The sequence below is a fragment of the Schistocerca gregaria genome, chromosome 4, assembly GCF_023897955.1.
Source record: "Schistocerca gregaria isolate iqSchGreg1 chromosome 4, iqSchGreg1.2, whole genome shotgun sequence".
In the NCBI taxonomy this organism is placed as follows: Eukaryota; Metazoa; Arthropoda; class Insecta; order Orthoptera; family Acrididae; genus Schistocerca; species Schistocerca gregaria.
The window spans coordinates 785,469,817-785,493,667 of NC_064923.1; the positions used below are offsets into that span (position 1 = coordinate 785,469,817).

The window sequence follows — 23,851 nt, forward strand, 5'->3', positions numbered from 1 at the left end:
GGATACAAGTTGTCAAGAAGAGTTTGATAAAATTAAGCAAGAGTTGAGGAAGCAACACTTATTACACATACCTGATTTTAATTTACCATTTTGTTTGAACACTGATAGCAGTAATTATGGGCTTGGAGCAGAGTTATTTCAAGAAAGAGTAGAGAATGGAGTTAAGATACATGGTACCATAGCATTTGCAAGCAGAATGTTGCTCAAGCATGAGAAAAATTATACGGTCACAGAGAATGAACTTTTGCCAATTCACTGGGCTTTTACAAAATTTAGAATTTACCTTATTGGACATAAAACCATAGTACACTCCTGGAAATTGAAATAAGAACACCGTGAATTCATTGTCCCAGGAAGGGGAAACTTTATTGACACATTCCTGGGGTCAGATACATCACATGATCACACTGACAGAACCACAGGCACATAGACACAGGCAACAGAGCATGCACAATGTCGGCACTAGTACAGTGTATATCCACCTTTCACAGCAATGCAGGCTGCTATTCTCCCATGGAGACGATCGTAGAGATGCTGGATGTAGTCCTGTGGAACGGCTTGCCATGCCATTTCCACCTGGCGGCTCAGTTGGACCAGCATTCGTGCTAGACGTGCAGACCGCGTGAGACGATGCTTCATCCAGTCCCAAACATGCTCAATGGGGGACATATCCGGAGATCTTGCTGGCCAGGGTAGTTGACTTACACCTTCTAGAGCACGTTGGGTGGCACGAGATACATGCGGACGTGCATTGTCCTGTTGGAACAGCAAGTTCCCTTGCCGGTCTAGGAATGGTAGAACGATGGGTTCGATGACGGTTTGGATGTACCGTGCACTATTCAATGTCCCCTCGACGATCACCAGAGGTGTACGGCCAGTGTAGGAGATGGGTCCCCACACCATGATGCCGGGTGTTGGCCCTGTGTGCCTCGGTCGTATGCAGTCCTGATTGTGGCGCTCACCTGCACGGCGCCAAACACGCATACGACCATCATTGGCACCAAGGCAGAAGCGACTCTCATCGCTGAAGACGACACGTCTCCATTTCTCCCTCCATTCACGCCTGTCGCGACACCACTGGAGGCGGGCTGCACAATGTTGGGGCCTGAGCGGAAGACGGCCTAACGGTGTGCGGGACCGTAGCCCAGCTTCATGGAGACGGTTGCGAATGGTCCTCGCCGATACTCTAGGAGCAACCGTGTCCCTAATTTGCTGGGAAGTGGCGGTTCGGTCCCCTACGGTCTTGGCGTGCATCCGTGCGTCACTGCGGTCCGGTCCCAGGTCGACGGGCACGTGCACCTTCCGCCGACCACTGGCGACAACATCGATGTACTGTGGAGACCTCACGCCCCACGTGTTGAGCAATTCGGCGGTATGTCCACCCGGCCTCCCGCATGCCCACTATACGCCCTCGCTCAAAGTCTGTCAACTGCACATACGGTTCATGTCCACGCTGTCGCGGCATGCTACCAGTGTTAAAGACTGCGATGGAGCTCCGTATGCCACGCAAACTGGCTGACACCGACGGCGGCGGTGCACAAATGCTGCGCAGCTAGCGCCATTCGACGGCCAACACCGCAGTTCCTGGTGTGTCCGCTGTGCCGTGCGTGTGATCATTGCTTGTACAGCCCTCTCGCAGTGTCCGGAACAAGTATGGTGGGTCTGACACACCGGTGTCAATGTGTTCTTTTTTTTTTCCATTTCCAGGAGTGTATTTTCGGATCACAAAGCTTTGAGTTACTTACAAGAGTGCAAATTATACCACAGTAGATTGACCAGATGGGCAATATTTCTGCAACAGTCTGATTTTGAAATCAAGCACATAAAAGGTTCTGAGAATGTAGTAGCTGATTCACTTTCAAGGTTCCCAATTGGGGGAGAAAAGGATATTTTTGAACAAGAGGAAGAACAGCAATTTAAAATTAGATACCTGAAAGGGATGGAAAATGAGAAAACAATTAGAGCTATGTGTAACAAAATTAGGAAAAATCAAAATTTAGATCAAAGTTGGAAATTAATCACAGAATGTTTAGGCAAGTAAAGGTATGAGAAACTTGATAAATTTTACAAATTACATAAGGGGATTTTATTTCGGAGAACAGATGTAGATTCTGATAATTGGAAACTGTGTTGGCCAAAGGCAGATGCTGAAGAGCTGATCATTTACATACATGAAAGTTTTGGTCTTTGTGGGATACAGAAGTGCATTCAAAAGATGCAAGAAAACATTTATTTCTACAATATTGGAAAGAAGGTAAGAAAAGAATTGGCAACCTGTGATAAATGTCAGAGAGTTAAAGTGAGCAATCAAAGATGTGGTGGAGAGATGCAAAACCTTTAGATCTTATCGCTGTGGACTTATATGGAATGTTACCAGGGGTAAAGGTGGTCACTGTTGCATATTAGTTATGGTAGATGTATTTTCAAAATTAATTAAACTATATCCAGTGAAAAAAGCTACTAGCCATGAAATTATAATAAAAATTGAAAGAGAGTATTTCACACAGGTGGGTAAACCAAAAGCTGTATCAGATAATGGTTCACAGTTCACCTCTAAAATTTGGAAAAAGTTTATTGAAAGATAAAAATTGAAGCATATACTTGTATCTGTTTATTCTCCATCCACCAATCCTGCAGAAAGATATATGAGGGAAATTGGGAGAATTTGCAGAATCTATTGCAGCCATTAACATCCAACCTGGTTTGAGCACATTCGAAATTTTGAAGATATTATGAATAGCCTACAACATAGTTCCACAGGATTTTCACCGTATGAGATTATGTTTAATATTAGACCTCCAAATCTTATATCAGAACTTATTGAATTTCCTAAATGTATGCTTTTAACTATGCAAGAGAGAGAAGATATTGTCAGGGAAACAATGAGGAAACAAGGGGGAAAGATGAATAAATGACATAACAATAGGGTAAAATTAACCACTTTCAAAATTGGGTATCTTGTTCTGGTCAAATCTCATGAAAAATCAAAAATGTTAACTTCAGAAATTAAAAAATTCTTTGATATCTATATTGGGTCTTTTGAAGTCATAGAAAATCCACACCCTAATGCTTATCGTTTGGTATACCCTAAGTCAAAGAAATTATTTGGTCTCAGGAATGTTATCTCTTTGAAAATGTATAAACACAAATCATAATTTCAAAATTTAAATAACCTATTATCATCTAAAACAAAAGTCCTCCACTGGAATATGCTTGTTAGAACAAAACTTCCGGTACAACCAAGTATGTATATTTGCATGTATAAATTAATAATTTGAAGTCACATGTTAATTGAAACTGATGAAAAAACACTGTTGTAACAAAGAATGAGAGACAGATTTATTTTTACTTTTTTACAAAAAAAAGTCTCCACAGTGAGCATTTATGAATTTTTCTAATTTTTGGAAGCTAAGTCTTCCCTGTGGATGAAGGCATGCATGTGAGGATATATACATAAAATAGAAAGAAACTTCCACATGGGAAAAATATATTAAAAACAAAGATTCCAAGACTTACCAAGCGGGAAAGTGCCGGCAGACGCACATGAACAAAACACACAAACACACACACAGAATTACGAGCTTTCGCAACTGGCAGTTGCTTCGTCAGGAAAGAGGGAAGGAGAGGGAAAAATGAAAGGATGTGGGTTTTAAGGGAGAGGGTAAGGAGTCATTCCAATCCCGGGAGCGGAAAGACTTCCCTTAGGGGAAAAAAAGGACAGGTGTACACTCACGCACACACACACACACACACACACACACACACACACACACACACATCCATTCGCACATACACATGTGTATGTGCGAATGGATATATGTGTGTGTGTGTGTGTGTGTGTGTGTGTGTGTGTGTGTGTGTGTGTGTGTGTGTGTGCGTGTGTGTGTGTGTGTGTGTGTGTGTGCGCGCGCGAGTGTACACCTGTCCTTTTTTTCCCCTAAGGGAAGTCTTTCCGCTCCCGGGATTGGAATGACTCCTTACCCTCTCCCTTAAAACCCACATCCTTTCATTTTTCCCTCTCCTTCCCTCTTTCCTGACGAAGCAACTGCCAGTTGCGAAAGCTCGTAATTCTGTGTGTGTGTTTGTGTGTTTTGTTCATGTGCCTGTCTGCCGGCACTTTCCCGCTTGGTAAGTCTTGGAATCTTTGAGGATATATATGTTAAAATTCAAAAAGAAAATCATAAGAAAAAAATTTAAAAATGACTAAAACAGTATCATTTTTTATTGTACAATATGTAAGCAAAATGAAATTAACATTAATAAAGAAAAAAAATTAATTATGAGAACCAGTTTGCACAGTGTGACCAAAGAAGTGGTTGTAGATATCTTATTCTAGCAAATGAGTTATACCTTACCATTATTTTCAATCTGTATTTTAGAATATTTCTCATGTATGTTTTATGCCATGTATATTTGTCATGTTAAATAATTTCTTTACTTGAATTTTTTGTGTATGAGATTGATGGGGAAGTATCATTGCAACAACAGCCAGCAACACGTCCACAGATTCAAAGAGACCAAATTTGGAAGAGGTTATCAGACTGCATCATTAATGTAGTAATTGTGTAATACAGATCCATTACTGAGTGTGGTCGGGATTTTGTTGTATATGTTCATAACAACAAAAGCCCTGGGGAGCAGTTGTAATGGATCTGGGAGATGTGTTATTTTCTACCGGATTTGTCGATAGCAAATTGCAAATGTTTTCTTATATTTTTTGTCAGAATTTTTTAATTGTAATTTGCCTTATTTTATGTTAATTTACTTATATGTTTGAGAGTAACAGCATATTGAATACTATTAGTAGATGTGACAAAGAATATCAAAGAGACTGGTTACAAGTGGAAGCTTGAGTGTTGTGTAAAATGTCTTTGACGCTGGAGTCGTCTTTGACTGTAGTCAGTCGGCAGTTAACTCTTGGTGTGTGTTGACGGTAGAACAATGTGCAGGTCGCCGTCATAATAATTTGGAAGTCAATAGGAAAAAAAAAAAAAAGAATTATGTTACTATTTTTTATACAAACTTTAAGAAGAAACCACATTCGAAGAAATGGTATTTGAAGCACCAAAAAATGAGGCAAACGCTTTGAACCAGGTCATTTCTGCAGCCGAGAAAACTGCATTGTGGAATCATACTTCCACTAGACAACTGAAGCCAAGACAAATATCACCTTGTAAACATTTTACGGAGAAGGTACTGTCATGAAATATGCCAAATTTAAGTAAATAAAAAATAGTGAGTATATTTCAACTGTGGTCTGCAGCTGGGATACCATATTTCACACATATACCAACTTCTTTCAGTACTCTGTATAGTTCTTGCCGATTTATGCTGTCAAAGGCTTGTTTGAAATCAATGAATAAGAAATGCACATCTATATCATATTCATATAACTTTTCCATCATTTGCCTTATCACAAATATTTGATCAGTTGTTCCTCTGCCCGGTCGAAAGCCACACTGATATTCCCCTAGTATGCCTTCTGCACACTTCTGTATCCTTTCATTTAATATACTTGTGAAGATCTTATAAGCTGTACTTACGAGTGTTACACCTCTATAGTTTTCACATGCTGTTCTGTCCCCTTTCTTATAAATGGGGACTATTATTCCAATTTTCCAATTATCTGGCATAGTCTCTGGTTCCCATACATCTGATATTAATGTGTGCAGTTCCTTTATTACAGCCTCACCACCAGTTTTTATTAATTCAGCAATTATGCTGTCTTTCCCAGGGGCTCAATTGCTTTTTGACTTGTGCACAGCCTGGGAGACCTCTTGTAGTGTTGGCTTTCTTGCCTCATTGGTTTCATTGTCTACTTCCAGCTCCACTCTTCCCTCCTGTGCAGCTGTCTCTTTATCTTCTAGGCTCGTGCTTAGTGTATCTTTGAAATACTCTGACCATCTTCCCACTATCTGTTCTTCCTCCCTTATCATTTTCCCATCTTTACTGGAACAGGACATTGTTTTTGGTTGGAATCTATTCTTCATTTTGCCTATGGCACGATAGAACTTTCTTATTTCACTCTTTTCCTTTAGTCCTTCTAGTTCTTGAAATTTCTTCTTATTCCACACTCTTTTCTTTCTCTTGCACAGTCTGTTAGCTCTTCTCCTTAATTCTCTATATTGTTCCACATTATTTCTGGTTTCTCTCTGTAGCATTTTCGTTCTTGCCCTGTTCTTTTCCTCTATTGCTGACCTGCAATCTTCATCAAACCACTCCTGGGTTCTTCTGTTCCTTCTTATGCCTATTATTTCCTCTGCAGCATCCTTAATGGCTTTTTCAAACCTGTTCCACCTTTCATCTACTCCTACTGTGGTCTCTTCATTGCCCAACTTTCTGCTTAGTGTTACTTGGTATTTTTTTTACTTCATCAAGGATGTTCAGTTTGTCTGTATTCCATTTCATCATCTTTCCCATTCTGTTGCCATTTGTTAGTGACAGTTTCTCTCTCAAGACTGATTTTATCAAAAAGTGGTCTAGTTTGGTCCTCTGCAGCTCCGTACATCTGTAACTGACGGACAGGCACAATCCCCCAGACCTAATCTCAAAACAGATTTACCATACCATATCACCACACACCCCCAATCCTCTCATCACAAACAAGAATCAGCAACAAAGGAGTGCCCCTTCGTCACCCAATACCATCCCAGACTGGAACAACTGAACCACATCCTTCATCAGTGCTTTTATTGTCTACCATCATGCCCTGATATGAGGGGAATCCTATCCAAGATCATTTACACCCCTCAAGGTGATGTTCCATCGTCCACTAAAGCTCCAAAACATCCTAGTCCATCTCTTTGCCACTCTCAATCCCAACCCCTTGCCACAAGGATCATATCCCTGTGGAAGATACAGGTGCAAAACCTGCCCAATCCACCCACCCAGCACTTCATATTCCAGTCCTGTCAAAGGCTTATCCTACCTTCTCAGAGGGTGGGCCACCTGTGACGGCAGCCATGTCATGTACCAGCTCTGCTGTAGTCATTACAAAGCTTTTTATGTTGGTATGACTACCAACTAGTTGTCCACAAGGATAAATGGACACTGCCAAACTCTGGCCAAGAGTAAAGTAGGCCACCCTGTGGCACAACATGCAGCTGAACACAACATGCTCGTTTTCAATGCCTGCTTCAAGTTTGTCATATGGATCCTTCCCATGAACTGTTCTGAACTGTGCAGATGGAGGTTATCCTAGCAACACATTCTTTGCTACTGAAATCATCCGGGCCTCAACCTATGGTAACATACGGTCCCACACCACCACCCACCAGTTTCCGCTCCCTCTGTCCTATCACCTCCTCCTAATTCGCATCCTCTTACCCCCACTGTTTGTCGCTATCTGCAAACGCACACATCTATCCCTCTCCGCGCCTCACCTTTTCTGCTCTGTCTCCCTCATAGCCTCCCAATGGTACACCGGGAAGCCTTGTGCCAACCCCTTATAGGCCCAGCTCAGCTCACTCCAATCGACAGCATTCGTCTCACCCTCCAACTGTATCCAGCTATCTCTGCCCCACTCCCAATTGCTGCTTTTGTTCAAGGCAACAGTTGCAATCTGGTTAGAGGGGCTGGAGGTAGCAGTCATGTGTGAGTGAAGTGTACCTGCTTGTGTCAATATGTGTATACATTTTTCTTTCTTTTCTGACGGCTTTGACCAAAAGCTAAGTGTGTAACAGTCTTTTCGTTGTCTGTGTCTGCAACTCGATGTATAAACTTTACAGTGAGAAGCAATCCATCCTCCTCATAATTTTTGAACCATCTAAACAGATATTTGTAATTATTTTAACAGCAACAAAAGGGAGAACTGATGTGGGTCGTGATGGTGGAAGAGTGGGTGGAAGCACTTACTTCTATACTTCTGCCTCACTGTAGAAACTTCTTTTAAATATCCACGGTGATGGTCGCGGCTCCTATACAACTGGTCTTGTTGGATTTCCCTCTCTTCCTCATCAGTCCTCCAATCACTTAGTAGACTTCTCTGATGACTACAGTCTTCATTACAGGAATTTCGATAGTACTGTATGTAAATAAATAGGTCCCATAGTGGGATTAAATTAATTTAAATTTCATTACAAACACAACAAATAAAATAATTAGGCAATACATATTAAGTTCCAAAATACTATAGATTTTATAAAGGAAGTTAATCATCTGGTGAGCTTAAATGAATTACTAAATGAAAAACTAATCTAAACGACACTTAACATTAACTCTAATTTGCCGATGAGCACTGGTTACTAGAGAACGTTTATCCAGTTTGAAAGGGGCTTTTTGCCCATGTTGTTCAACTGGCAACAGACAACAGAGAGTGCAGTGTGAACAATTATGATAATCTGTTTGGGAATAAACAGCCAAGGGATTCAAAATCTTAATTTTCTTACATAAACACTACAAATATATGTTTGCTGCTTCATCTCTAAGTTAGTGTCTAATTAATGATGATGTAAATAAAATAGAAAGAAACTTCCACATGGGAAAAATATATTAAAAACAAAGATTCCAAGTCTTACCAAGCGGGAAAGCACCGGCAGACAGGCACAATGAACAAAACACACACACAGAATTACTAGCTTTCGCAACCGATGGTTGCTTCTTCAGGAAGGAGAGGGAAAGACGAAAGGATGTGGGTTTTAAGGGAGAGGGTAAGGAGTCATTCCAATCCCGGGAGCGGAAAGACTTCCCTTAGGGGAAAAAAAGGACAGGTGTACACTCTCTCTCGCTCTCGCGCGCGCGCGCGCCACACACACACACACACACACACACACACACACACACACACACACACACACATCCGCACACACACACACACACACACATCCGCACATACGCAGACACAAGCAGACATCTGCTTTTTGTGTGTGTGTGTGTGTGTGTGTGTGTGTGTGTGTGTGTGTGTGTGTGTGTGTGTGTGTGTACACCTGTCCTTTTTTTCCCCTACGGGAAGTCTTTCCGCTCCCGGGATTGGAATGACTCCTTACCCTCTCCCTTAAAACCCACATCCTTTCGTCTTTCCCTCTCCTTCCTGAAGAAGCAACCATCGGTTGCGAAAGCTAGTAATTCTGTGTGTGTGTTTGTGTGTTTTGTTCATTGTGCCTCTCTGCCGGCGCTTTCCCGCTTGGTAAGTCTTGGAATCTTTGTTTTTAATATATTAGCGTCTAATTAGATTCACAAAAAAATATAAATTATTGACTTTGCACTAACATTTATGTCACATTTTCAACACTGAGTGGGAAAAACTGGTAAAAATCAACGCTTATATTTGGATACCATATTATAATTTTATCAACAATCTACCCTTATACTTCCAAGGGAATAGTCCAACCCAACATTTTGAAATCTGCTCTGAAATATTTTCATATGGAACAAATACACCTAAAAAACACAATGTCAGAGTTTTAGCTGCCAAGACACACTAAAGGTTGTTTTTTTTATGTTGAAAATTGTTTAATTCGTAGCTTGCCAAGTGACTGGAAATGTGTGCACGCCTACCAGAACTGTAGCGGACAGTGCATATGCATTGTGTCAAACACACATCGTTGATTGACGGTACATCAGTAAACAAATGACAAGGCACAATGCATTCGTAATTTCTTCAGTGAATTTAATTTTCCACTGATAGTTTCACTGACACAGTTACTCGAATTTGTAGCGCATTTAATATCCATGATAATTAGCAGTTGCCTTCGCAGTATGCTAAGAGGTACGACTGAATTAATTGTGTGTTTTCTTAGTATATGCTTGCTAACAGCATTTGTCTGTGTGTAAGTTCCAGAGTATCCAATTAACTTTTTCATCCTCACAAAGATAAAATAAGAAGAATGTATTATGCAATATAAATCACCTACTTCTCTCAAAGGACTAAAAGTGTTTTATATATTAGTTAATTTCTTGAACATTCATTTGAATGATGTCAAAATTTCATTAAAAGTTATGGAAACATTAGAAGAAATAGAAGTAACTGACGATTCTGTGAATTGTGGTTAGAACAATGATTGTTACAAAGTCCAGAGCAAAAGTACAGTACTTCCTAGCCCAAGGAAGACATGGTAATAGCTCTCAGTGAAAAAGAAAAGGCTATAAATTATTTCGTTAAATTATACTGTCTGCAAAGCTAGTTTCTTTCGTACTGGAATTGTAAAAAACAACATCTAGTAAGAAATATGCCCCAAGATAAAACCTGCAAAAGTGTGGAAGACAAACTATTCAAACGAGGGAGTTCTATGCAACTGGGCCTCTGAATTGAAAGTGAGATGAGGATTACTGACTTCCAGGCTTCTTCAAATTGGTTAAGCAGATTCAGAAAATTACACAGGAAAGGAAGTTGCAAAATAATGAAGCTTACTTCACGTAAATGTCTAAAGGAGATGTCATTAATAGGTAGAAATATAGACGAATTCGTAGCTACTTGTTATCCCCTAAAAAACTGTGTATACAATCTTATAATTTTAAGAGGGGAAAAATAAATAAATAAATAAATAAATAAATAAAATATGACAAGAGTAGCTTGTGAAATTGATGGAGGCCATGACACATTCATATACAATAACGCCACTAATAATATAATGTATTGTTATATAATTACAGTGATAAGTATCACTGGATTACCGTTTCCGTAGCTTTACATCCACCTTCAGTAACCTCGAAGGCAAATTATGGGCAAAAATTAATAAAAGGGCTGTTTAGTTGCAGATATCTTGTAATCAATGTAGCAAAAATCGGGAAAAATAGGAGAGAAAAATTTTCAATACCACATCTGAAATATCTTCTTATCAGTTGCAGAAAATAATTCGTTGCTTTTGCTGGACTCTTGGCCTGCACATAAGGACACCTCTAATTAGGAGGATGACCAAAAGACTATCAACATAATTAGGTTTCCATTCTCGACTAATGGTGCGACTTAGCCCCTCAATAAAGAAGTTTTTCAACAGTGTTAAGAGTTTTTCAGAAAATGACCGGGCAATATAATATAGGTTTATTGAAGTAACAGTATAGCTAAACTTAAGCCATTTGTGCACTGTCGTTCTGCATCATCACGTTTTATGAATCTGACAAGGTATGCCACGTAAGCAACACTTTATGCAGGAAAACAGCCACAACCATTTCTTACTCTGTTCCAACATTGTCTAAATAACCTAGTAATTACTGTGAAGTGCCGGAATGCATTAATTTTCCTTTGTTTGCATCATCCAGTACACATTCGCATGTTTGACAACTACAGGAAATAAACAAGGAACTGCTTTTTGTTAGTAAAATAAACTTATTCAAAAATTATCGTAAGAACTGTGCTATGCCTTAGTTTTCTCCGCCAGTAACTTGTTTCACAATTGCAACTGCAACAGTTTAGCTGTCATCAATATGAACAATGGGGGGACGGGGGTATTAACTTGAGACTTTGTGGTATGGTGTAAGTGCTTAAAATTCGTGTGTGTGTGTGTGTGTGTGTGTGTGTGTGTGTGTGTGTGTGTTCACTTTGGACTTCGCACTATGTGGTGCTACATTCTCTTGTGTCTGTGTCTGCTTGTTCTCCAGATCTCATCCCTGCTGAGTGACTTAATTTTATACTTACCGTGCACTTTCACAGCTAACATTTTGACAGTGCGTTTCTTTCAGTGTATTCCTCCTGTGTGAAAATTTCTCAGGATAGGTTTTGACATATTAGATTGGATCATTCCCTTGTTAGACACAATTCTCAGTTTTTATGAAAAAAAGAGTTCGTTCATATAATTAAAATGAGCAAAACTAGAAAAACAGGTGCCTGGCTATTTACATCAATTGCCTTACATTATTAACGATGGTCACCAGGATAGTGTCATCCACATTTATCCTTCGCTGGTTTTTCTCTTTAACTTGAGAACTGTGAAATTTTTCACGAGACTCGTACAAAGCCTGTATCTGATCTGAAAAAGAATAAATTGCACCAACTATTAGAAATGTAATTTTTTATGGAGATTTAATCTCTCTCTCTCTCTCTCTCTCTCTCTCTCACACACACACACACACACACACACACACACACACACACACACACACACACACACAAAAGAGAGAACATCTTCATTATGCTGTAAGCACATCTACTACTGTAACAAAATGTACTGTTTTGTTCAGATTTAATTTATTACTTCCTTTCAGGCAAATGGGTTAGAGTGATGCAGGAAAAAGGCAATGAAAGAGAAAAGAGTAGAGAACTGATCTTTTGGTATTTCAACACAATATAAATAAACTACATATTTTTTAGTCCCTTAAGTTTTGAGAGGCTTTTGGTAAACTAATGTTTGAACATTGTTCTGTAGCCATAATACAGTTTGCATTCAGCAAAATGGTTTAAAATAAAAGGTCTGTGTTCCCCACATACCTTGTAATCCAGCTAGTGAAATGTTTCAAGCACTGGTGTCAAGTAGTTGAGAACCTTAAACTTTATTTTGTCTTGTAAATAAACTTTACAGACTAGAATTCATATACCTGTACAGACATTTCAAAAACATTGCTGAACTCGCCAGTTTGAGCTCTGAGTCCAGCTGAAGAAACACAAAAATTACCAGTTACGTAATTTTTGTGGAAAATAAAACACTGGAAAGTCCATGTTGGAATATACAATTATCGAGAGGATAGACTACTACTCACTGTAAAGATGATACATTGAGATGCAGGCAGGCAGTTATCTCCATCAGGAGAAGGAGAGTAGGCCATTAATAAATTTGGTTAGGGCTAAAGGTGATGTCTTTAGATAACACTGAAACGTCTGTGGGGAGCTAACGATTTTGGTACAAAAGTTAATAACAGTGTTCTGGGAGTGTTTCAGCTCTGATTTTAGTGGAGTGTTGGAAGCAGCTTTGGGGGACGTGGCAAGTTTGAAAAGTCAGCTAGATAGCGTCTTGGTGCTATGACGGGTTGACGAGGAGGAACACTGTGGATAAGATAGGGGTCGGGTAGCGGTGCCCCAAGGTGGCAGTAGGAATTCAGCAAGTTTCTAGTGCTCTTCCAGGTGCTGGAGTGGAAGGGACCCAATTTCAGAGATGTGAAGTATGTAGTCAGGATTAAACAGTAGCAGCATCTTGTCCATGGAGCAGAGGTTGTTCTAGGATGTATGTGGTTCAGTATGATATCTTCACGATCTGGACTTGGGGCCAACACACCATTCCTTCACAAACTCGACACCTTCTCTCTCATCCACTTCACTTGGTCCTCCTCAACCCAGCATGCCACCATCCTGGTCATTAACCTCCTCCTCTCTGATAGCTCCATCTGCACCACTGTCTGCACTAAACGCACCAACTACCAACAGTACCTGCATTTTGACAGCTACCCTTCCACACAGCCTAGCCACTAAGGGACTGCATATCAGCAGTGATGGCAGCTCACTTGTCCGGTATGCTGAAGGTCACACAAGTGCCTTCACTGGTAGGCGCTATCCCCCAGACCTAGTCCACAAAGATTTCCTCTGCCATATTCCCCGCAAACACGAAATTCTCCTGCCACTCCCCCAAGAGCAAGCTACAAAAGAGTGCCACCACTTTATCATCCAATAATACTCTGGACTGGAACAACTGAAACATCTTTTGTCACGGCTTCAATTATCTATCATATTGCCCTGATATGTGGGATATCCTGTCCAAGGTCCACCTTTATAAAGTGGTGTTCTGTCACCACCACAAGATCCACAGCATCCTAGTCCATCCCCATCCCCATCCCACTCCCAATCCCATACCCTTGGCAAAGGTACAAGGTATGCCCAATCAAACCACCCACCACTTCCTAGTCCAGTCTTGTCATAGGCGTACCCTATCCCATCAGAGGTCAGGCCACCTGTGAAAGCAGTCATGTCATGTACCAGCTCTGTTGTAATCGTTGCTCGGTTTATTGGTATCATTACCAACAAGCTATCCATCACGAAGAATGGCCACCAGCAAACTGTGGCCAAGAGCAAAGCATACAGCTGAACATAACAGGCTTTAGCACAATGGCTGCTTCACATCCCATGCCATCTGGATCCTCTCCTGCACCACCAGCCTTTACAAACTGCACAGGTGGGAGTTATCCTTACAACACATTCTCCACTCTTGAAATCACCTTGGCCTCAACATATGGCAACCAACTGTCTCCACAACCTGCACACAACAGTTTCTGCCCCGTCCGTCCTATCGGTTCCTCCAAACACACATCTTCTCACCCTCATTGTGCACCACTCTCTGCCAATGTACCCACCAATTTTTTCCCCTTCTCTGCTCCTTTCTGTTACACTCTCCATTTGCCCCCCCCCCCCCTCCCTTACCCACAGCCTCCTGACACTGCACAAGGTAGCCACCAACTAGTGCCTTCACGCTCTGCCAGGCAGCACTGTTTCCTCCTCCGTCAATCATACCCTGCTATTCCTACCACTTCCCTGTTACTCTATGGATTGTTGCTACCATTCAACACATTTCTGTTTCAGTCTGGCCTGAGCAGCCAGCATGGTGTGTGTGTGTGTGTGTGTGTGTGTGTGTGTGTGTGTGTGTGTGTGTGTGTGTGTGTGTGTGTGTGTGCGCGCGCGCGCGCACGCACTTGCTTGTGTGAATGCGTGTGTTTTTGTTTTTTGATGAAGGCTTTTGCCGAAAGCCTAATGTGTAACAGTCTGTCTGCAATTCAATGTGTCATTGTGTCAACTTTATGGCGAGCAGCACTCCCTCCTTTCCATAATTATTATTTTTATGGAGAAGAAACACTTCTCTCCCCTCCTGGATGAGATTCAATTGAGATTTAATTGCCGTTCCCTGCACCATGTTAATTCGTTACAGATCATCCTGCATTTCAATACAATTTTCCATTGTTACAACCTCTCGATATACTGCAGCATCATCTGCAAAAAGCCTAAGTGAACTTCCAATGTCATCCACAAGGTAATTTATGTATATTGTGAATAGCAACGGTCCTATGACACTCCCCTGTGGCACACCTGAAATCACTCTTACTTCGGAAGACTTCTCTCCATTGAGAATGACATGTTGCGTTCTGTTATCTAGGAACTCTTCAATCCAATCACACTTTTGGTCTGATAGTCCATATGCTCTTACTTTGTTCATTAAACGACTGTCGGGCACTGTATCAAAGGCCTTGCGGAAGTCAAGAAACACTGCATCTACCTGGGAACCTGTGTCTATGGCCCTCTGAGTCTCGTGGACAAATAGCGCGAGCTAGGTTTCACACGGTCATCTTTTTCAAAACCCATGCTGATTCCTACAGAGTAGATTTCTAGTTTTTAATCTTCAAATGATCAAGTTCTTCTTTCAAATGTTGCTCATCAGAACTGGCATAAGCTCTTTTCACCAATAGAGGATGCTTTTGAAACTGTTGCTTATTTACCCTTTGCGCGAAGTATATCATCCAAAATTTCAAGAATTTTAAGAAAATATTATATTAAAAGTGTTTTTACGCCAGTGGCCAAGACTAGAGCCCTTATTGGCTCAGTTAAAGATAATTTGGGCTGGAGGAAGCCCGGGGTTTATGAAATTCCGTGTCACGGTGGAAAGAAGTATATTGGTCAAACTATTCGAACTATTCAGGACCGGCGTGTGGAACATCATCGGCACAATCGGTTGTTCCAGCCTGAGAAGTCGGCAGTGGTGGAAAACTGCCTTAATGAAGGACACAGGATGATGTACGACAAGACACAATTGATCTCTCCTGCTTTTTGCTATTGGGAATTTGTTCTTCAAGAATCCACTGAAATTAGATTATCAAGTAATATTATTAACAGGGATAAAGGTTCTCCTCTAAGTAAGATATGGAATCCGATTTTTTACGACACTGAACAACAACAGTCTTCTTTTCAATCATTGGATTCTTCCATCTAGTCCCATTTATCGTTTGCCGTCTTCTCCCACTGGCGCGCTGCGTGTCTACTTACTGCCACGAGGCACTGCCCTTCATTTTGTGCACACACGGTGTCTGTCAGTAGTAAATGGGCTATCTGACCATGACATGCAACACCTAACATTAAATTTTGAAAATTGTCAGGGTAAAACATCTATCAGAACTGAATACAGAAGGGCAATAAAACAATCAAAAACTGAGAAATTTACAAAACATTCATTAATAAAGTTAGCACCTTATTTGAAAATTGTTTTCCCCTGAAGGTAACTCAAATTAAGCAGAAGTCTAATAAGAAGGCATGGATCACACAAGGGATAAAGATATCATGTGAGACAAAAAGGAAACACTATCTGATATGTAGGGACACCTTTGATACTAGCATTTTAGCTCATTACAAAAATTACTGCAAAATATTGAAGAAGGCTATCCAGAAATCTAAACACCTGCATTATGAGAAGAATATAAATACATCCAGCAATAAAATAAAAACACTAGGATCAATAATGACTAGTGTTCATGTGAGCTTAGTCGTATCTTAAGTTATTTGTGTAATCAATCAATCGTCACAGGAACATTCCTGGACTGGCTTAAATATGCTGAAGTTATACCTCGCCACAAGAAAGGGGACAAAGAAGTGCCATCAAATTACCGACTGATCTCACTTTTGCCAGCTTTTACAAAAATCTTTGAAAATGGTATGTTCAAGCGTCTGCTTAAGCACCTCAGTGAAAATAACATACTGTCAAAGTCTCAGTTAGGGTTTCTTAAGGGTTCTGATATTGAGAAACTATTTACACTTACAGCAAAAAGTCCTTAATTCATGGGACAACAAATTAGAGGCTACTGGCTTATTCTGTGACCTGTCAAAGGCGTTTGACTGTGTGAATCACAGCATTCTTTTAAGTAAATTAATATATTATGGCATCACTGGTAGTGCTGCAAAGTGGTTTCAGTCATATCTTACTAATAGAAAACAAAGGGTGTCATTACGTAACACTTCAGCAGTAGGCAATCAGACATCATCTGACTGGGAAAGAAATTACATGTGGTTTTCACCAAGGTTGCATACTAGGTCCACTATTGTTTCTTGTGTATATTAATGACCTGTCATCTGTTACCTTACCAGATGCCAAGTTTGTCTTATATGCTGACGATACAAACATTGCAATAAAAAGTAAATTAAATATAAATTTAGAAAGGGCAGCTAATAAAATTTTTACTGAGATTAATAAGTGGTTCATAGCCAATTCACTGTCATTAAACTTTGAAAGGACCCACTATACGCAGTTCAGAACTTCCAAGAGATTTCCTTCTGGTGTGTGTATAAAATATGACGACATGGAAATAGGAGAAGTTGAGAGTGTAAAATTCTTGGGATTACAACTTGATGATAAATTCAGTTGGGAGCAACATACTAACAAACTGCTAAAGCACCTAAACAAGTCTGTGTTTGCACTGCAAATGATGTCAGACATAGGAGATATAAATATAAAAAAACTGGCATATTTTGCTTATTTTCACTCCATTATGTCATATGGTATCATATTGTGAGGTATCTCCACAAACAGAGAAAAAAAAAATTTAGAGTACAGAAGCATATAATAAGAGTAATTAATAGTGTAAACCCAAGAACATCATGACAAAACCTATTCAAAGAATTGGGCACACTAACCACAGCTTCTCAGTATATTTATTCCTTAATGAAGTTTGTTGTAAATAATACATATCTTTTTCCAATTAACTGCTTAGTACACAGCATCAATACTAGGAATAAGAACGATATACATTAAGATTTAACAGCACAATGTGTGTTTTTCAGGGAAGTGCAGTAGATTTTTGCGCAAGAAAAGATCATAACAGCAATTCCAGGAACCACATTAATGAGGAACAGCTATTAGAAAATACCAATTCAGAACAGGATGTTAGTGTGAGTGAGCACTGCAATGCAAATGAGGAGCTTACAGTGAAGTGTGGAATTAGCACTATAATAGGTGAAATGGTATTAGAGATACCTGAGGAAGAACATAGAAGGGCAGAGGAAGTTTCATGTAGATTAGAAGTAGTAGTGTCTGATAGCGATGAAGAAGGAACAGAAGTGAAGGAAGTAGGGGGTTATTTTGGTAATTCTGACAACACGATAGGAAGGGTTTCAGAATCCAATATTACTATCAAAGAAGGAGAGTGTTTGGAGAAGTGTTTTGATTTGACAGTAGTGGACGGATTAATTAAACAGGAAGAAGACTCCATGAATAGGTGCGTAATTTCCACAGAAGTTGTAGGATTCAACAGACGTCAAGTAGTGCAAGATTTGTTGGATGAACCCAATTCTGAAGTCAGTACTGCAAGATTTGTTAGGCGAACCTGATTCTGAAGTCAGAGAGAAAACTGCAGGATAGCCTATAATAGAAGAAGTTGCTATTTTTAATGAGAAGGTTCCTTGTTTACTGTCAGTGGTTCAGATTTATGTGCACTGTCACAGGATTTTGTGAATGCTCTCCCTGCTAGTAAGGATGTGGTTATAATGGCAGTAAATGGCATAAATATTATTGTAGCCACAGGGAAAAGTAAGAAAGTAGTTAAACATGAAGCTATGCTACCTGTCAGTATTGGCGATGTACAGTTGGACCAGAATTTTTTGATAATAAATGGCTTAGGCATGGGAATGCTGGTGGGAGCAGATTTCTTACAAAACTACAAAGGAAAAGTGGATTTAGGATATAATGAAGCAGTCGTTATGGTGTAGGAAAGAATAATAGCTATTCCTTTTATTAGTAAATGGCAATATGAATCCGACGAGCAAAGTGACATACCTATATGTTAGTGCAGAAAAAAAAAAAAAAAAAAAAAAAAAAAAAAAGAGGATGTTGTGGGGTATAACGAGTATGACGAAAGGAAGGAAGTAGAACCTTCTTAGGTAGAAAACATCCGAATAAGAATTAATGAAAAAGTAGAGGGATTATCTGATTTGATTGAAACACAAAAGGATGAGCTGAAACGAATTTTGAGCAGGCATCAGGAAGTGTTTGACCAGCCAGGACTAGTTCGAGATTATGGATGTTATCTAACAGTTAAAGAAGATGCACATTTCTTCCAAAAGTCATTCACTGTTGCCGAAGTACATAAGAAGCTGTAAGATATATGATTCAGAAAATGCTTATGTGGGACATTACAGAAAGGGGAATTAGCGTGTATAACAACCCACTGGTTGTCGTGCCTAAAAAGTATGGTTTGATTTGGCTCGTTTTCGATGCTAGTACTTTGAACAAAATAATATTTCAAGAGAGTGATAGGTCTGAAAATATAGAAGAATTACTGCAAAAATATAAAGGTGCACAATTTTTCACATTGATGGATGTAACTTGCGGTTACTAGAACCTACCCTTAGCGAAAGAATCTAGGAAATACACAGCTTTCCTGTTCGAGGGAAGGTGCTATCAGTATAAGGTGGTGCTCTTTGGGTTAAACATCAGTGTTTTTGCATTTGTTAGGGCAATGTTCCAAGTGCTAGGTGATCAGTTTTTAAGAAGAATTACAGTTTATGTGGACGATGTGTCGATTTCAACTTTCACTTGGGAAGAACACTGTATGTTGTTGGATATGGTTTTATAAGCAATAGAAAGGGGTGGAATGAAACTCAAATTACACAAAAAATGAGTTTATTAGGAAATAAATAAAATTCCTGGGACATATTGTTAGCGGAAAAAAGAATTACGCCCAATCCTTAAAAAATTAAATCCATTAGGGATTATTTAGCATCTACTACCCGAAAGGAATTAAAAGTTATGTTTGGCCTTTCTGGATTGTATCAAAAATTTGTGCTTGGACAATTATTCAACGTACCTTGTCCGAGAGAACAATTAAAGAAAAATGTACAGTTTAGATGAACAAATGAGTATCAGAAGGCCTTTGAAGAACTTTAAGAGGCATGGCTAAGTAGTCATATATTAAACCATGCTGACTTTGCCAAGCCTTTACCAAGTTCACGAAATGATCACGTTTGCTAGTCAATTATTGCAACAGGCAGGAAAGAACTACGGCATTTTGGAGCTGAAAGAACTACGGCATTTCGGAGCTGAAAGAACTACCAGTTATATTTGGGCTACAGAAATTTGAACATTACCTATTAAGCCACAAAGTAATGGTTTATACTGACCATAGGGTCTTAACATTTTTGCAGAGATGCCAACTGAAACACGGGAGACTGAGGTGGTGGTCAATGTATCTCCAGCAATTTGATACAGAGATAAAGTACATACAGGTCTCAGAGGACATTGCAGCCGACGTACTGTCTAGAAATGTGAAAGAAAATGGGCAGGAAGTAGATCCTTTAGTACAACGGGAATGGAGTGCTGATTTTTGGGCAACAATACAATTACAGGAAGAAGGACCGCTTAAACGCATTTGTAAGAACCTCACAAGGGAACAAAATCAAGATGACAATTTTAAACTCGTAAAAAGCTGGCTAGGTCATCCAGATTTTCCAAAAATAGTGGAATATTGCAATATACATCAGGAGATACTATTTAGGTGAAGAAAAAATGACGAGGAAAAATGGTGCATCTGTTTCCCAGAACAACATGTGGACTTGCTGATAGATTATGTGCATGGGAAGTAAGGGAATTATGGAGCCAGGAAATGCATTGTGAAATTGAATGTGGTAGTAATTTCTGATAACATGAGGCACAGGGTACAAAAATAGCTGTAATCTTGCGACAGATGTCAGAAGGTGTGAGCAAATAATAGGATCGTACAGGAACAAATGTATTCTGTAGAACCTCAAAACAGGCTAGATCTTGTAGTTGTGAACCTCTTTGGCCCTTTTTCTGTTTAGGGGAGGGTTGTGAACATGTCTTTGTACTAGTAGATGGATTTACAAAGTATGTTAGATTTTATCCTAAAAATAAGGCAAAATCCAAAGTAACTGCTAGTATAAGAGAAAGATTAGTTTGTAAATACTGGTGTGCCGAAAGCCATGTTGTCAGATAATGGACCACAATTTGTGCCCAAGAGGTTTGAGGAATGTTTAAACAAAAGGAATATAAAACACATAAAGATTTCAGCCTATTTTCCACAAGGAAATATGGCAAAAGAATAATGAAAGAACTAAATCGTCTCTGTAGGACATATTGTCACAAGAAGCACTCAGCTTGGGCCAGCTACTTAGAATATTTTGAAGAGGTGATTAATCACCTGAAACATGTAGCAACCGTTTTTGTACCTGCAGAGTTAATGTGTGGAATCAGACCAAATAATTTATTATCCGACTTAGTTGAATTTCTCACTCTTACCAAGATGGCCATGGAGCAGAAAAAGAGGGTGGCATGGGAAAATATTAGAAAAACGCCTCTGTAAAGAAAAAGAAGACACGATGGGAGAGAGTGTCCTACAAGTTTGCAAGTACGCTATTTAGTGAAGGTGAAAACCAAGGAAACATCTTAAAAGCTTACTGCAGAAACCAAGAAGTTTCTAGATGAGTATGTGGGACCCTTTAGAATTGTGGCCGAGCCTCATGCCAATGCACATAAATTAGAATATGTCAAGTCTCAAAAACTTCTGGGATTGCGAAATATAATTGATTTGAAGTAGTACATACATAAAGGATGATGGGGACAAAAGCAGTTAATAGGCCTCAGGGGACATGCATTCTTAGCATTGTCAGGTGTATGGACACCAGGCATCCCAAGTTGTTGGCAATATTATTTCCTTTTCGTTTCATGTTGTCAACCAAACTCTATAATTTGGAAGTTTTATGCTATTTTCTTTCCTTCTTCCCCATTATAGTAAATAATGTATATAAAGTGTACATAGAGAGTAAATGCCATCAGAAAATAAGAGAACTGGTAAAAGAAAGATATTTTTTGAGATAAATGATTCCTAAACACTAACATGAATGAACGTGGAGTGAAAGTGATGTAAAAAGGTATACTGAAAAAATAATATAATGTTACTCCTTAATCTGTGATTGCTAAGCCATTTTCAGAACATGTAGAAATGATGTTGGAAGATGTTTGTGGTAAGAGGTAAGGAAAGTGCCTAATATAAGTAAGTAAATAGATTATGTATCTGATGTTTATTTGAGAGCCACATACGTTGGCGTAAATATTTTCAACATTTCCAGTAATTTTACATTCTTTGTGCATAATAGCTTGTTTTATGTAAAGTCCCGAGGGCATGCAGCTCTACTGTATGGCTAATGATGATGGCGTCGTCTTGGGTAAAATATTCCGGAGGTAAAATAGTCCCCCATTCGGATCTCCGGGTAGGGACTACTCAAGAGGCCGTCATTATCAGGAGAAAGAAAACTGGTGTTCTACGGATCGGAGCGTGGAATGTCAGATCCCTTAATCAGGCAGGTGGGTTAGAAAATTTAAAAAGGAAAATGGATAGGTTAAAGTTTGATATAGTGGGAATTAGTGAAGTTCGGTGGCAGGAGGAACAAGACTTTTGGTAGGCGAATACAGGGTTATAAATACAAAGTCAAATAGCGGTAATGCAGGAGTTGGTTTAATAATGAATAAAATAATAGGACTACAGGTAAGCTACTACAAACAGCATAGTGAATGCATTATTGTAGCCAAGATAGACAAGAAGCAAAAGTCTACTACAGTAGTACAAGTTTATATGCCAACTAGCTCTGCAGATGACGAAGAAATTGAAAAAATGTATGATGAAATAAAAGAAATTATTCAGGTAGTGAAGGGCGACGAAAATTTAATAGTCATGGGTGACTGGAATTCGAGAGTAGGAAAAGGGAGAGAAGGAAACATAGTAGGTGAATATGGATTGGGGCTAAGAAATGAAAGAGGAAGCCGCCTGGTGGAATTCTGCACAGAGCATAACTTAATCACAGCTAACACTTGGTTCAAGAATCATGAGAGAAGGTTGTATACATGGAAGAACCCTGGAGATACTAGAAGGTTTCAGATATATTATATAATGGTAACACAGTGATTTAGGAACCAGGTTTTAAATTTTAAGACATTTCCAGGGGCAGATGTGGACTCTGACCACAATCTATTGGTTATGACCTGTAGATTAAAACTGAAGAAACTGCAAAAAGGTGGGAAATTAAGGAGATGGGACCTGGATAAAATGAAAGAACCAGAGGTTGTACAGAGTATCAGGGGGAGCATAAGGGAACAATTGACAGAAATGGGGGAAAGAAATACAGTAGAAAAAGATTGGGTAGCTCTGAGGGATGAAGTAGTGAAGGCAGCAGAGGATCAAGTAGGTAAAAAGACGAGGGCTAGTAGACCTTGGGTAACAGAAGACAAATTGAATTTAATTGATGAAAGGAGAAAATATAAAAATGCTGTGAATGAAGCAGACAAAAAGGAATACAAACATCTCAAGAATGAGATCGACAGGAAGCGCAAAATGGCTAAGCAGGGATGGCTAGAGGACAAATGTAAGGATGTAGAGGCTTATCTCGGTAGGGGTAAGATAGATACTGCCTACAGGAAAATAAGAGACCTTTGGAGAAAAGAGAACCACTTGCATGAATATCAAGAGTTCAGATGGAAACCCAGTACTAAGCAAAGAAGGGAAAGCAGAAAGGTGGAAGGAGTATATAGAGGGTCTATACAAGGGCGACGTACTTGAGGACAATATTATGGAAATGGAAGAGGATGTAGATGAAGATGAAATGGGAGATATGATACTGCATGAAGAGTTTGACAGAGCACTGAAAGACCTAAGTCGAAACAAGACCCTGGAAGTAGATAACATTCCATTATAACTACTGACGGCCTTGGGAGAGCCAGTCCTGACAAAACTCTACCATCTGGTGAGCAAGATGTATGAAACAGGCGAAATACCCTCAGACTTCAAGAAGAATATAATAATTCCAATCCCAAAGAAAGCAGTCGTTGATAGAAGTGAAAATTACCGAACTATCATTTTAATAAGTCACGGCTGCAAAATACTAACGCGAATTGTTTACAGACGAATGGAAAAACTAGTAGTAGCAGACCTCGGGGAAGATCAGTTTAGATTC

At 39.5% G+C, this 23,851-nt stretch overlaps 1 protein-coding gene across 2 annotated transcripts in view; it reads right to left on the reverse strand.

The window, feature by feature from the left end:
* LOC126267436 (uncharacterized) overlaps nt 1–23,851 on the reverse strand; it is a 161,773-nt gene that overhangs the window by 38,957 nt on the left and 98,965 nt on the right. For both annotated transcript variants that reach the window (XM_049972695.1, XM_049972694.1), the window contains exons 5-6: nt 11,788–11,903; nt 7,855–8,023 (exon numbers count right to left, since the gene is read on the reverse strand). In XM_049972695.1, the coding sequence (XP_049828652.1) occupies nt 7,855–8,023; nt 11,788–11,903 (285 nt within the window). The remainder of the gene's footprint in view (nt 1–7,854; nt 8,024–11,787; nt 11,904–23,851) is intronic.